Source organism: Sinocyclocheilus rhinocerous, unplaced genomic scaffold (assembly GCF_001515625.1).
Source record: "Sinocyclocheilus rhinocerous isolate Xijiao unplaced genomic scaffold, SAMN03320098_v1.1 scaffold148, whole genome shotgun sequence".
NCBI classification, from domain to species: domain Eukaryota; kingdom Metazoa; phylum Chordata; class Actinopteri; order Cypriniformes; family Cyprinidae; genus Sinocyclocheilus; species Sinocyclocheilus rhinocerous.
Window position 1 is genome coordinate 2,581,150 of NW_015653472.1, and position 16,159 is coordinate 2,597,308.

Genomic DNA, 16,159 nt, shown 5'->3' on the forward strand with positions numbered 1-16,159 from the left:
GTTACTAACATTCTTCAAAATATCTTTTTATCTTCTGTCATCATTTACTCACCTTCATCTCATTCCAAACCTGTATGACTTTCTTTCTATATTTTGTAATATGGATGTCATTGGATATAACCCCTGTCTACTCCATAAACTACTGTAATCAAGCAGCAGAGAACGAAACAGATTTACCTCACACTGCATAGCTGAAGAAAAAAGGGAGACAGTACAGCTAGGCCTGTCACGATAACTTTTTGTTGTGCGATATATATTGCCCCAGAAATAACTGCGATAAGCGATATTATTGTCATTTTAAAAACCATTTTATGCCACTGAATATATAATCATAATGTAACAGCATAATAATGCAAGAAGGCCTACACACTTCCAAATGACAACAAACTTTTAATTTTTAAGAATATTTAGGCTAGATCATGGAAATTAAGTATCACAATATTAGATACCTTAAAGGTGACATATTATGCCCCTTTTTACAATATGTAATATAAGTCTCTGGTGTCCCCAGAATGTGTCTGAAGTTTCAGCTCAAAATACTCCACAGATCATTTATTATATAATTTTGAAAATGCCTATTTTGAGTGGAAGCAGAAACAAGCTGTTTGTCATGACTCAGGAGAGTATGCAAGTAAAGACAATAAGAACAAGAAAACCTTCATCTCATTCCAAACCTGTATGACTTTCTTTCTATATTTTGTAATATGGATGTATTTTTTGTACATAAAAGTCAAAGTCAGTGGGGTCAGTGTTGTTATTATATGGACAAAAACAGTTTTCTTCAAAACAAATCATTTGTGTTCCACATTTTGATAATGGGTGAATAAATGATGACAAATTGCATTGTTATATTAACTGTCCATTTAAGACTTCTTTTAATCTTGTGTCTATAATGTTCTTTGTCTTACCGCACTGGCAGATTTATATTATATTATATTGTATTGTATTGTACTTTTTTTTTTAAATCAGCCTGAACATTTAAAGATACATTGTCTGAAAACAAGTCTTAATATCTTATTTTGTGTTTCATGAAGTACAGTAAAAAAAAAAACACATTAAGAAGGTTTTTTTTTTTTTTTGCAGTATACAGGAGGAATCTTGTCCTGAAAATGAACAACTTGTGAAAAGCCACACTTGAAAATGAGTGTTCAACAGAAAAACAGTTTTATTTGCTTCTTTGAGGCAGGTTGAAACATGCAAACAACACACTCTGAATTACACAAGGCCGACTAATAAAAAAGGCCGGTTTGAAAGGAGGATGAAATGATGATGGGAGAGAAAATACATTTTGCTCCTGTCAAATCTGTGTAACAGCCACTGGAGATGATTACCACTGAAAAATGTATTTCTTATTCTACCATTGTATGAAACGTTGGGAAAGGGACTGAGGGTGTTTACATAAAAAAAATTGCATGAATGTTGTTTGTGACTAAGCAATGAGCCCGAGGCCCTCAGAGAGATTAGCAGACTTGAACAGAATGTTAAAGCAGCTGTGGTACACTTTTATAGGTGTATGTCAGCAGCAAACGTGCAAGTAAAGTTATACGACCGCAGCAGCTGCTTGTGACAGACCGCTCATAAGCTGCGAACATTTTAAAGGAAACCACATTAAAGCTTCCTCCCTGTTCTTCAAAGCTGATATAACCCCTGTCTACTCCATAAACTACTGTAATCAAGCAGCAGAGAACAAAACAGATTTACCTCACACCGCATAGCTGAAGAAAAAAGGGAGACAGTACAGCACACGTCCCAAAAAAAGTACAGTACAATAATGCTGAAAATGAGAAAATGTTCTGTTATGGTCTAATAAAATGAGGCATTTGATCCTTTGTCATGACTCAGGAGAGTATGCAAGTAAAGACAATAAGAACAAGAAAACGTTGCCAACAACATAGTATGAGTATCAAAACAATTGCTGCTTCATAATGCCACACAGCATCATAACAGGAGGACTAATGTAAGTCAGTCTGTGAGTCAGTAATGATACTATTGTATTTTAGAGTATGTAAGTATTATGTATTGATTAATTTTTTATATTTTTAGGGTGACAATTTTACCATCAGTCCAGGGACTGCAGATGCAAAATAGCCTTCTGGCTAATTCTGGCACATTGTGCATTTATGTATTGTTGATGTGCATTGTCCCTGTTAAATAAACCTGAAATAAATTTTTTAAAAATACACTGACTTCCTCACCCTTCCTTCGCTTGCAAATTAACACAATGTGTGGAAATTGCACCACTGTGGTCAATCAAGGCCGCACTCAGACAATGGCTTTGAGCACAATTTCACAGATGTACTACAAAAAAAAAAAAAAAAAACTTCATCTGGTCAGGATGTATGACAGCAGTGCTTTTTTTTTTTTATTCTAATGCAAATTCATGGTTATGAAATTCAGAGCAGATGCAATGACTCTGCTCAGAGATTAAGCACTGAAATTTGTCCAATATTAAAATATGTTTACTTATTTATCTATTAAGCAACTATTAAGGTAAAATACAATTGGGTCCAAAAGTCAGAGACTGCTAACAGAAATTTCAAAGTAATTTCAAAGTAATACATTTTTTTTTCCCCCAACACATTTTTCACATATTATTACAAACTATACACACGTCTTCACCAGTGGTCACCAACCTGGACCCCAGCTTACAGTTTCTACAGTTTAAATGAGCAGCATGTCAAAACTGTCAACTGAGCTGTACACACAACAAGCATTCAGGGTCATTTATATTCTTTTGCTGTTATATCACCTAATATTATTATGCAGCTCCAAATGTGCTTAATTAAAAAAATTTTTCCAGTCACTTCTGCTTTAGCTCCAAAAGCCTTATCCTTGAGGACTATTTTATTTTATTTTTTTATTTTACAAAGTATTATTGCTGTCCACATGTAAATGTATAACTCTTCCATAAAATTATTGTCTGGACCGCCACTGGGAACAAAATAAAAAGGCTGGACCTCTTAGAACTTTAACTGAATACCCCTGGTCTACACAAATGTGCAAAATATAATATTTATCATTCACTTACGTCATAACATTTCAAATCTGGATTTTAGAATTGCGAAGAAACCAATTTTTCAGTGTAGTCTTTTGGACACTACTGCATGTGAGCGGGTTGGCAGAAAAGGTGTGGGGGTGAAGAACAGGAAAAACGGAGGAGGACATGACAGGTTCGAGTGAATATGTAGGAGGCCAAGAAGCTTCACGCCATGGAATAGATAAGACTGGAAAAGATGAGCAGGAGCCACAAGTCCACTGGGCAGGAAAGGATGCAGCTGAAGCTGATAGGGAGAAGCTCTGTAAATGTGCTCTCATCGGCACAGAAAACTCACCGATATGGCAAACTATGCCTTCTAACTTTAGACCCTTCAAAAAATTTGTCTGCTTGAAAAGGAGAAAACTTTACATTTTCCTTCCTTGCACTGTTTCCATTCATTCATTCATTCATTCATTCATGTATTTATTAAGCACCAATAAACACAACAGCAGTTGACCATAGTGCTGTACAAATAGAGATAAGATAAAAGATAAAAAGATAAAAACAATAATAAAAGATCATGTCAATGAGAACAATAATTAAAAAAAAACATACAAAGTTTAAAAAGTCAAAGTAAGAAAATAAGATTTCAATTTAGTTTAAAAATTACAGACAGAATTAGAAGTTTTCACAGATAAATGAAGGCTATTCCATAGCCTCGGCCCAACTATTGCAAATGCACGATCACCTCTTGCTTTTAATCTAGGCTGAGACAAAGGGTAGTTTTTTTTTTTTGTAGATCTCAGACATCTTGTTGGCTTTTTTCTTTTAATAAGTCAGACAGATAAGAGGGTGGCAGATGATTTAGGGATTTAAAAACATACCAATATCTTAAAATCAATTTTATAACACACTGGGAGCCAGTTTAAAGTCTTTAAGATCGGAGTAATATGCTCTCGCTTACGAGCCCCAGTTAAAAACCTGGCTGCATCATTTTGAACCATCTGGAGTCATGATATAGAAGACTGGGGAAGACCAACATATAAAGAATTACAATAGTCCAGACGCGACAAGACAAAGGCATGTGTAACTCTCTCAAGATCTTTAAACAATAACCAAGACTTGACTCTAGAGAGAAGTTTTAAATGAAAAAAACTTGACTTCACTACTGTGTTAATATGTTGATCAAATTTTAGGGAGGAATCTAAAAGGACTCCCAAATTTTTCGCAGTTGGTTTGATGAAGGAGTTCAAATATCCCAGATTATGGTTTACATTGGCCTTATTCACCTGAGGTCCAAACACAATAACTTCTGTTTTACTAGAGTTTAAGCATAGATAATTTAAAGACATCCAAGATCTAATGTCCTCTAGACATGCAACCAGATTTCCCAACCATTTCATGTCTTTTTGCTTCAGAGGCAGATATATTTGTGTATCATCCGCATAAAAGTGATATGACACTCCGTGCTTCCTAAGGATATTTCCTAGTGGGAGCCTACACAAAGAAAACAGGGTTGGGGCGAGAATGGAACCTTGGGGAACACCACAAATCAAAGGAGCAACCACTTGACCATGACTTTAACCATGCGCTACCATTTCGGTCAATTTTACACCTTTGCAACCAATTCATCCCACTAAAGTTGGTATAAATGCCAGCAGCACCTCTACTGAGCTCTCTAGACTGGCCTAGGAGTCTTGAGCCCAGCCACAGGATGAAGGCTCTTGAGCTTCATATCAGCCGTGTAGAGCACTCAGCCAGTGTTACTTGCAGCTCGAATTTAAGGCTAAATGGCCTCCTGGTACAATCTGATCCCTTTGAGCTGGCCTCTTCTATGGACTCATCAATGATTGAGATGGTATGAATTAAACATAAACTGAGGGACAGAGAAAACACTTCCTGTTCCTGCATCAGAGGCCAAACACACCATGGCCTCTGATGCAGGAACATTTAAGAAACTCAGTTGATCTTTCTTTAGAAGTAAATATGAAATTAGTGATGCACCACAATTATTATCCTACAGAATAGTTTCAACAGAATCTAAATTTAAACCTAAGTGTAAAAACAAATCTTTTGGAGCAAGTTTATAACAGTTCCTACTCCTAGAGTGAAATTAGAACCTCTTATAATTGTTTGGTTGACTCCTCTTTTGATTAGATTGCGGTCTATACAGATTATGTGTTATATACAATATTTTTACAATGTTTGTGATGTTTATTTTACTATGGCTGTTCAGCTCAGTGGCCAACTACTGTTGTTTTTACTATGTTTTATAAAGAAAATGTGTTTTTATTTGAATATTTACATTCTAGCTGATATCATGTTCTGTCCAATAAAATCTGGAACCATTTTATCTAAATAAACAAAAAATAAAACTACCAACTAAAATTACTCATTTTAAATGCTACACGGGAATTTAAATCAGTGTTATTCTAGTATAGGGCTGTGCAATATATCGAAATATCGCAAATGTACATATCGCAATATGCATATCGCTACAGCTTGCAATATTTGGGGCCATGAACAAAAGACAAAGAGAAAATCACTCACTGCTCTTACCTAAATAACTTTTGTAGCTTAAATCGCATTTTTCTTCAATATCGCACAGCCCTATTCTAGTATAATTTCTATACTATTATAGTTTTTGTTAATATTTTGAATTAGATATTTTCTGTTTTCTATTTAATTTTAGTTAAGTTGTTTTTGTCGTTTTATTAGCTTTTTTTTTATTATTAATTACAATTAATTAGTTTTATTTATTAGTTTTCATATTAACTTTAGTTACTGTAACTATATTAAGCCTGATTTAAGAACACAACATTTTAATGTACAATAGTAAATGTGGATATTAATTTTAAGATCCGCTAAAGATCACACAGATATTTTAAGTGTTAGAAAGCAAATGTAAAACCAAAGGAAACGAGAATGTACATGTAAAAATCTGATATCAAATATTCAATACAAGTCAATTAAAATATAAAAATGCATAAAATCATTGCAGATAATGACCAATCATGTTGGCTGAGTAAATCTTATGAAATGTTATGTGTTATTTCATTTTTTATTTTAAATCAGCCTACTTTTTCCTCTTCCCAGCTTAATATGCATAGACAAAAAGTAAACCCAACATACTTTAGCAACACCGAACATTTCAAATAGCATACAAGCTTTCAGGTGTCCAGTCCTCTTGCTGAGTCACGAGCCAGACAGCACAGCACAGATTTAAGAGAGTAATTGAATCAACTAGACTTGGACTCGGTTCAAAGCTGCAGGCTTAGGCAGCTTTAACAAACTCACACTACGTTAAAATAATCAGTAAGAGACATTTGATGCTAACCCGTTCACTAATGCCAATTTACACTGATTAGGAAGTGCGAGGAGAGCTACATTTTCATATTAGGTAATCCACTCTACTTCTTTTGCAAGCCCAAAATAAACAGATGTAGAGAGTGCCCATAGCAATATAAAGCTCTCTGATTAAAATCATCTCCAAAAGAGCATTAAAATGGCATAAAGAAGTCGAATGGTGATCCTTCAGGCAGGCTAACACGCTAAATGAGGTGGACAGTGGGCGAAGGGGGGAGGCTGGGAAGTCAGACGACATCTGTGCTGCAGGAAAAGAGGATTACAAACACAAAGTTCAAAGCTCTAACTGTTTAAAGTGTTTACACAATTTCCAGCTGAATGCATACCTATGGCATCTGCATCAACTTTTGCTGACATATAATGATGTCAAGACACTGTGATGTTACAAAACAAGCCTATGCCCACGTATACATTCTGAAAGGTCACACACTCTTAAAAGAACAATAAAAAAAAAAAACACTCGTTCACTCTAAACTTCCTGAAATTTTAATTCTTACGTTAAGATCTGACAAGTGCATGGTTTGAGATCGGAACCGAAATTCTGGTGACTAAACAGATAAGATAGGATTCTGAGTTAGGATGAGTCTGTAATATGATCCACAGACAGGTCGGGTTACACAATAATGCGATGTTATTCTAGATTCCTACCTTATCTGTTTAGTAACCATGGAGATTCATCTTGAAACATGATAGAATTCTGTCTGCATTTTACGGCCTCTGATCCTCACCTGTCCTGAAGCCTCAGGTCTCAGCTGCCTTTTGTAGATCCTCATTATTTCTCTTCAACAAACACAAGATTAACAGTCCAATACACCTGTAAACACTTGTAACTTGGCTTTAGCAGCTTAAATAAACCTTGGGAGTCTTGATGGAAAGTAAAAGTATCTACCAGCAAGACGATTAATGAAATTGTTGTGGCTGCCCACAAACAGAAAGCATCTAGTGGTACCAAAACTTCCTCATGATGGATAGTCTCAATTTCCTCCTGTTGTGGGAACTGTGATAAATGGCTTCAGTTAAAATCCACTTTTTCCTTGAGAGTCCCATTTAATCAAAATGCCAGCTGCATAATTATAAGCAAATGCTAGTAATAGAATACGAGGTTGATATTGGCTAAAACCCTGAGAAGCTGCCTAACTATTAATTTTTTACCTGAAATGTTCTAAAAACTGGGTTATCTTGTTCCGTTGTATATTTGTAAACTATGAGTTAGCGTCCTTATTTGCATATTTATCAGGTCAATAACATGATAGGACAACAATAATAATGCGTGGGAATTTTGCCATCCAGATATTCTCTGATTGCGTTTTGACTTCTAGTCAGGTCTTGTTTATTTATATAGCACTTAACAGAATAGAATGCTTCAACACACTTCACAAACAGGAAAATAACTGTGTTATTAAACATTCCTCAAAAACCATCACTGCAGTTATCACGACAGCGCGTGAAAGTTTCTCAGACTGCACAAAGTCTATGAATATTTAATGAGGTGGGCACTGAGGCAGTTCTTGATTGGTTGTCTGTTGCTAAACAACATCTTGTAACATTCAAGCACTAAAAGCTACGCTAATTCTCTTTCAAAATTACAAATATTAAATGTAGCTTAACACAGGCTTAAAACTAGCACTTACTCGGATTTTACAAGGAAACCTTGGGTTCAGTGTAGTGTGAAAAACTGTTGTCTCGGTTGGTAGACACTAGCAATTATGTTAACAAACTAACCTGGCTTTGCGGTCTTCAGACGGAGGGGTTCGCGAAAGTGACGGATGACGGCGAGGGTGTCTCGGTTTGTCAGTCCGCTGACAGGCGTGCCGTTCACCTCCAGAAGCACATCTCCGGGACCAGGTAGCCTGCCGACATGGCACACTAACGCGTCCGACAACTCCTGTCCCAGATGCGGGAACTCTCCGTGCTCGGCTCCCCCGCGTATCTCCAGCACGGCGCTGAGCTCCCCGGCGTTACCCCACGAAACGGCGCATTCCTGCACTTTACTAGACCAATGTTTCTTCTTTTTCAGAGTCTTGGACATGATGAATCCCTTTCGTAAAAGAGTCTTTTTTTTTAAATGATAAAAACAGGTTATTTCCTAATGCAAACGCGTTTAGAGAGCAGTAAAGCAAAGCGACTTAATTCCCATGTCTTGGTGGGGGAAAAAAACGTTTTAAAACTCCTTGAAATATATTCCCTGGATGGTTCAGTCAAAAACCACGTAAATTCATCGGAATTGAATCACGAGCTCACACGAAGGTAAAAGGGCTGTTCATTGCCTTAAAATCTATGGTAGATCTCACTGCTCACTGAGAAGTGTCGCCAAATATCGTCTTCAAACGATCCAAACAAGCGCTTTCTAGGAGAAAAAAACACGGAAATAGCAATAAACTACCAGCCGAGGCTGGACAGCCTACTTTATCCAGGCACATAAAAATAATACAGCCTCAAATCGCTTCGTAATACCGGCTGATGAATGAAACGCCATAGCAAAACACTCACATCCGTGTGTAATCTCTCGCGATGTAGGGCGACTGTTGTGAACTTGGGTTTCGCGCACCTGTTCCAGTGACATCAGCTACCGGCGCGTTCACGTGAAACGACGAACAACAATATACCTGGATCGGGGAATACACGATACAAACTAGGTCCACTGTCCAACGACCTTTGGTCCTTGTAGAAACGCCCTTGTGTGTGTGTGTGGAGCTGTCAGCGCCCGTCGGTGATTAATTGTAGGCGCAGCTTTGCAACTTTGTAGTCACTAGTCATTTTCACCTGGTTACTTGTCTTGCGCCAAACGACAGCAGCGACTGTCAGAGGCGCACACCGACACCAATGCAGAGTGGACGAGAGCAGAGCAGCCAATCAGAGCGAGGGGGCGGGCTTTCCCATACTGTTCACAATACTAAACGGCCTCTCTGCCATGCTGCCAGGCCTGAAGGAATATGTTAGAAAAGTTAAGGAAAAATGCACTTGCTGCCTTAAAAGTAAATGTGCCCCTACAGAGTCTTTGATGAAAAAAATAATTATATATAAATATAAATATTTATATATAATATAGATAAATATACACTAAAGGAGGTAGAGCTTTTTCGCATTTGGCTCCCAAACTCTGGAATAGCCTTCCTGATAATGTTCTGTACAAATAAACTTGACTTGAATTGAATTGAATATATATATTTGATAGTAAGTGTAAACCAGGGGTTTTAAAATACAGTCATCAAACCCTCATCCAGACTTTTAACCAATCCACAGACCCTCAATGATTTTCTTGATGAAACTTCATAACAACATTCATAGTAAAAATAATAGTTTATTTGTGTAGCACCTTCAACAAGTGCAGCTTAAAGTGTTTTACAATAAACAATACAGGTTCCAAGTGCTTCACGTGAAAGCAAAAAATTATTAATAGAACATAAGGTTAAAGGTGAATCCACTGTGAGTTAAAAGTTAGAAATGTAATTAAATAGACCTTGAATTATGTTTATATAGGCCTATCATCCTAAATAAATTTTTCTATTTAAACCCTCTCCACTTCACTGAACCCTGGATGTAAAGAAAATAAATGAACAACTTCATAATATATTGTTCTGCTATTATGGGTTCGTGTGTTGAACAGCTGTGCATATACTTTGTAATTTCACACCACCTGTTACACATTTTTTGCACATCAACATGATTCTTGTATAATGTTGTTTTACAATATCAACATGCTATTTCTTTCTTGCATTAAGAGTAGTTTTAGAAAGACAATACAATTAAATTATATTATATGGCATTCTTCGTATCAGGCAATAAAATCAGATTAAAGCTAAGCTTCTAGACGTAATTGTTGTATAATAGTGCCACCTGCTGCTGTAGTATAGAATTGCACTCTGTACAAAGAGTAGGGTAACTTGCGAAGGTGCCCCCAAGTGTAAACAGTGTACATTTACTTTTAGGTAATAACATATTTAGATGTAAGTTTGGCATGTGCAGGATGATGATGCACCAGCCAATGTGTTAATAAGGGAATGGAAATTGAATAATTGTACATTTTGCGTTATGACAACTACATTAGCAAATGTATCTAAGAGGCCATCTTACCTCACTGCTGGCAAGAAGTGTTCGACAATTTAGTTTGTCAGAACTAACTGACATGGCAGAATCCAAGGAAAAGATATAAATCTGAAAGGTAAATTTACCGTATGATATAATATAGGTATATGAATCTATAAATATTTCATTGGCCATATTTTAATAGATATGTCATAATAGCAACACTATCAATTCAAATTGAATGATTTCCTATATAGATTAAATGTACATCTAACTCATGGAATTATTGAATAATAACTTCATAAATGACAATAAATATTATATAAAAAAACAAAACAATACTAGTAACAACATCCCGCTCTGTGCCAATTCTAGAGGGGCCATCTGACCCCAAGAGTCTAATTTTACTTTTTCACTTAAAAATAAAAGCAGCATTTCTTTCCTCTACAGATATAAAAACATTAATGTGTCACAAATCTTAAATCTGACTTTTTTTAATAGACACAAAAACCTTAAATATTCAACATGTTGAATTTGACTTCAATTCAGAAAAAACAAAGTACTCATGGCAACAGTTAAAATGGTTCAGTACTTAAGTTAATCATTAAGTCAGATGTGCAGTCAGTCACCCTCACGGTCATTGCTCTGAAAGTCAAAATCAACCTTCATGCTCAAACAAGGTGCCTCTAACAAAAGCAGCCAAAAAGATACTTTTCCACCTTTATTCCAGTAAGGTAAGGATGATATGCACTCACAATATACAGATATACACACAATATCTGTATACAGCAAAGAAACAACATGCTTGGAGCAAGAGACAGTTTCTGACATCGATCAAATACATTTATTTTCTCTTAAGATATTTAAATATTATGGTCCTTAAAGTCTTTAATTTCAGCTCTATAACATATGTACTGTATTTTTGAAAGATCATTCTATTGAAATGATTGTGCTAATGTCATTTGTCAAACCAGTTTTGGAAATGTTAAAGGGACACCCTTATGGCTGTACAGGCCCAGTGCAACAGCTCCTCTGGCTCTGACCCAGTCTGTTGTACGTAAGAGTCTATTTTTCTTTCAGTACTTGCAGTCAAGTCTAACGTACTGCTTTCACTTTTGCTGTTATACGCGGGTAAAAGAATATATTCGGTTTTGTGTTGACAGATGAAGAAGGATCAGGTCCATTGGCAGTCATCATTATCCCAAGCTTGCTGGCTCTCAGCACCCTGATCGTTGTGTCTCAGATCATATGGAGCTTTATTACTAAAAGATCATCAGCTCAGATTATCACAGGTTCATCTTTAAATGTAAATGGTATGTGAAAGAAAACTGATCTATCATGTTGTCAGCAACAATTTGAATCCAAATATTAGATGCAGAAAGTTCTTTTTAGTTTTGGTGCTTGGTTTTTTGAGGGCAAATCATGAGAAATAGTATTTTGAATCATACTGTCTTTTAGAAGGGGACCCTGTACCTTTGGACACAGGGTTTGGGACCCTGCGGCCTGCACAGGATGCTCTGGGTCTATGGGAGATACCGGCTCAGTGCAGCCTGGAGGGAGTGGAGCTGCTTCAGATGGGACGTTATGGGCCAATCTTCATGGGTCAGCTAAAACAAGACAACACATCCACTGCTGTAGTGATTAAAACTCTTAAAGGTACAGAACACAAATCAATCATGAAAAGGTGTCTTCTAAGAATTTACCACAATTTGTAGTCATATTAAAATAAAAAAAATAAAAAAAATGATACATCTTTTTTCAGACAGGTCAAATCAACCGGAGGCTACAGAATTTGTGGATTTTATCCATTTCCATGTAGCAGTGAGCAAACACAAAAATATAGTGGAGATGTTATATTGCCAGACACGCCAGACGCCCATGTACCTGGTTTTGGAAGCAAGCATTCCAGGGAACCTCCTGCATTTTCTCTGGAGTCTCCGAGAGGTAAAAACACCTGAATACACTCTCAGAAAAAAAGGCACAAAACTGTCACTGGGGTGCTACCTTTTCAAAAGGTGCTAGTATATATGGAATCCTGTTTCCACCACGAAATAAAAAAATAAAAAGGTAATTATGACTTTTTATTTCACAATTCTAACTTTTTTCTCAGAAGTGCATTTCATATCTTGCAATTCTGACTTTTTTCTCAGAATAGCGATAAAAAAGTCAGAATTGTGAGGGAAAAAATGAATCGTAAGATAAAAAGTCACAATTAGCTTTTTTGTTCGTTTGTTTTTTATCCCTTGGCAGAAACAAGCTTCCATAGATATATACTTTAAAAGTAGTAATACGTACTAATATGTAGGTTTTATTAAATTCCTAAATAATTAATAAATAAATTTGGGGCTATTAAGGTACAAAGCTTTTGTACCTTATGGATCCGCCCCAGTGACAGCTTTGTTCCTTTTTTCAGAGAGTGTTTGTTGACAGAAAATACATGGGTTACATCTCATAAATCCTCTCATAGATTTTCTTCTGAATGTAACTCTTACTGAACAGGACAGATGTGGTGCAAGTGATAACTTCCAGACGTTTTCAGAGAGGTCTGTTTATCTAGTAGCTAAACAGGTAGCAGCAGGTCTGGTGAGTCGTTTACCCCGTGTACTCATACATAGTAAAACAAAAATCAACTGTAAGATGTATAAATTCTTTAAATTATTTTTTTAGGACTATTTATACTCCTACCACAGAATTATTCATGGGGATGTCGCAGCCCGGAATGTGTTGATCGGTTCAGGGCTCTCTGTCAAAGTCTCTGGATTGGATTTGGCTTTTAAGAGTCGACAATCAAAAACGGTGGACAACGAACAAGAAGCCAATGTGCCGGTAAAATGGCAGGCGCCTGAACGGATGATGAGGCTTCCCCTAACAGACAGGAGTGATGTGTGAGTCTATCAGAACATTAAAAAAATGTTCTATAAAAAATACTGCACTTTGACCAATGTGCTAAGTTGTGCTGTCGTACTTCTTCAGATGGTCCTTTGGAATCCTGCTTTATGAGACGATAACCCTGGGTAGTATTAGTTAGAGGTCCCAATACACCAGTTGTTACTTGAAAAAAAAATTTGTAATCAAAAAATACTATGAAGCAAACAAGTTAGCAGTCTTATCCTTAACCTTCCTTTTCCTTTGAAAGGGTCTCCCCCCTATCCTGACCTGGATCCATCTGAAGTGCTGCCAAACACTTTAGCCAATTACCGGATGAAAAGACCAGAAAACTGTGGAGCTCCATTGTAAGCCTTCGTATTTGTCTGTTTTATTTTACACAACATAGTTGTTTTGCTCCTCTGTGAACAGCACATGTTCAAGAAAATCTAAAAATCCTGTTAAAACGACATAAACGGATGTTATCTGGCATGTCTTGCAGATATGATTTAATAAAGTACTGCTGCATGTGGACTTCAAGGACCGGCCGGTCTATTCCGCCATTATTCAGCTTCTAGACTCGTACAACTACCTCGCTGACACAAAACCACTTCACTCTGAACAGCAAATGGACATCTGTGAATACAGGAGGAAAGCAGGACTGCCTCCATGAGCTCATTCAGAGAGCTGTCAATTGATTTGTTTCTTTAAGATTGACATCGGTTCCAGCTAGTTTGTAGAGAATAAAGTGTAGCCATGTCATGACGAGCACAATGTCAATAGAGGTCGCCCTGTTTCTCAGAACATGCACAGGAAATAGAGGACGTATGGTCACCCTATCTAGTGCTAAGTTATGACAGATTTATTGTTAACAATAGCGAGGGGTATATAAATAGAAATGATAGGCCTACTCATGTTCAAGTATATGGTACTATGCCAAATTTTTACTCAAAGGTCAAAGTACCTAGTCAATAAACATGAACTTAAACTGAAAACAATATTAGAAACATTAATTGCAGTTAACTATTAACAAGTAAAAAGGCTTGGGTATTTTTTTCTAGCTTTCTGTTGCCTCAGTGTCCCTCATCTCTATACAAGCATTTGTTTATATTTGTCTTGCACCAATTTTCATGTAACCGTTTGCCGTTACTGATGCATTGAAAAAGTGTCTGCTAAATGAAATGTTCTGACAGTTCAAGTGACAGATTTTCTCATTAAAATAACAAAGCAACCTATCTCATCACCTTTTTTGTCTGTTATGGGGCAGATCATCATCTTAACAGACTGGGTTTTAAACCTATAGTTACTGTTTTTGCTGTTACACAAAGTTGAAAATCCTGCAGTATTTTGATGGAAATGAAAACCATGGTACACTTTTGAAAAGGTGACGCCAGCCACATCCTTTGGTGGTTGACCTCTAAAAAACACAAACACAGTTTTTCCTACCACCACTAAATTTTTAATAAAAAGTAACCACAAGTGGTGCACAGAACACAAAATAATGCCTCAATACTGTTACGTTGCAGGGTATCAACTTCCTACTGAACCCGTGACCAGTACATAGCAAATTCAATGGAAGATCACACGCTAAACACAAGCAATTACTGAAAACTGTGAGTCAGGAAGCAGAACCCCTTAAAACAGAGGTTAAATGGTACAGAGTAACTCATTTATCAAAATTAAATCAACCGTCTTATTTTTCATATTGTTACAATGTATTTGTTTTGAAGGCCCACCTAATATTATATGGGACACAAAGTAATTTAAGTCACATATTAACCAGGCAATAGATACATTACAGTATATGATGATAGCCACTATCTTAATCATACTGTAGTGTTTTTACATGAAATTACACAGATCATATGTATAAAATTCCCTTATGGACATTTTTTTTAAAATAATTAAGCAGACATTTTGATTATGATTGAGAGCTGAGTTGTTTCGGATCTTTCGGTCTCTTAAACAACCAGAAAGCAGTAACTCTACAAGTATAAATTCCACAGCAAATTTGACAATCTCAAGTTTGCTTCTTGCCTTTTCAGATTTGATTCATTTAGGCAGAACTGTGCAACAAACACCACACTTACTGTATCCGAGACCACCTAATATATCTGTCAACATGCCATTCAAACATGAAAATACGTGTGAAGCAGAGGTAAAGAGCATTTCTCATCCGTAGCGATGAAACAACAGCAGCAATCAAGATGGCCGTAAGCCTCCTTAGATCATGTTGATTTCATGAAGTTCACCTCAAAACAAAAATGATTTAAAAATAGTTTTCCAAGTTTCTAAATTGGTTTGATTTCCCTTTGCAGGAAGGAGAAGGGGATACTGTGACGTGTGAGCCTCATAGGCCTTTACCCCTTTACACTTTGCTGCTCCACAGGGTTGTTGGAAACAGTATGTAGGAAACGGACCATAACAAGTAATAAACGCATGCTGGAGGGAAGGAGGAGCAAAACACCATGGCAACTCCTAGAAAAAGAGAGGAAAAAGGTTAATGTAGTTATTCAGTAAATATAGGTAAATATTTCATTGTACATGCTAATTTCCCTAATTTTTACAACCAACACTCAATTAATCTTTAAAAGCACCAATACTTCACACTATTAAAATGTAATCTTTAGCAAATCTCAAAATGATTATCAATTTTTCATACTGTACTTTTCACATGTAGCATTCAAAAAGACAGATTTTTTTAGTGTTACATTTATTAATTTATTTAGACAAAATAGTGTAGAACTTCAATATCTGCTATGTACTGGTTACTGGCTTTACCTCCGATGTAGACCACCTTCTTCCAAGCCTGAGACTCCAGTACTCTGTCATGTGGGTAGAAGTTCTGACTGACCATAAAGAGAATCATGGCCAGTGCTAGGATTCTCAGTACTGCCATATTTCCTCTAGTCAGCAGAGAAAATC

The 16,159-nt window shown here is 36.5% G+C and overlaps 1 protein-coding gene, 1 long non-coding RNA gene and 1 pseudogene across 4 annotated transcripts in view; 1 reads left to right on the forward strand and 2 right to left on the reverse strand.

Moving 5' to 3' along the window:
• magi3a (membrane associated guanylate kinase, WW and PDZ domain containing 3a) overlaps positions 1-9,141 on the reverse strand; it is a 181,511-nt gene extending 172,370 nt beyond the window's left edge. For 2 of the 3 annotated variants that reach the window (XM_016522515.1, XM_016522516.1), the window contains exon 1: positions 8,066-9,141. In XM_016522515.1, the coding sequence (XP_016378001.1) occupies positions 8,066-8,372 (307 nt within the window). In that variant the 5' untranslated portion in view covers positions 8,373-9,141. The remainder of the gene's footprint in view (positions 1-8,065) is intronic. The other variant, XM_016522514.1, reaches the window with a different exon arrangement.
• Positions 9,142-11,022: 1,881 nt separating this feature from the next.
• LOC107716169 (tyrosine-protein kinase STYK1-like) lies at positions 11,023-14,469 on the forward strand (annotated as a pseudogene).
• A 548-nt stretch (positions 14,470-15,017) lies between these two features.
• LOC107716184 (uncharacterized) lies at positions 15,018-16,150 on the reverse strand. Its single transcript, XR_001637171.1, has 2 exons — positions 16,016-16,150; positions 15,018-15,712 (listed from the first exon to the last, which is right to left on the reverse strand). It is a non-coding gene; the product is annotated as an uncharacterized LOC107716184 (long non-coding RNA).
• Positions 16,151-16,159: the final 9 nt, after the last annotated feature.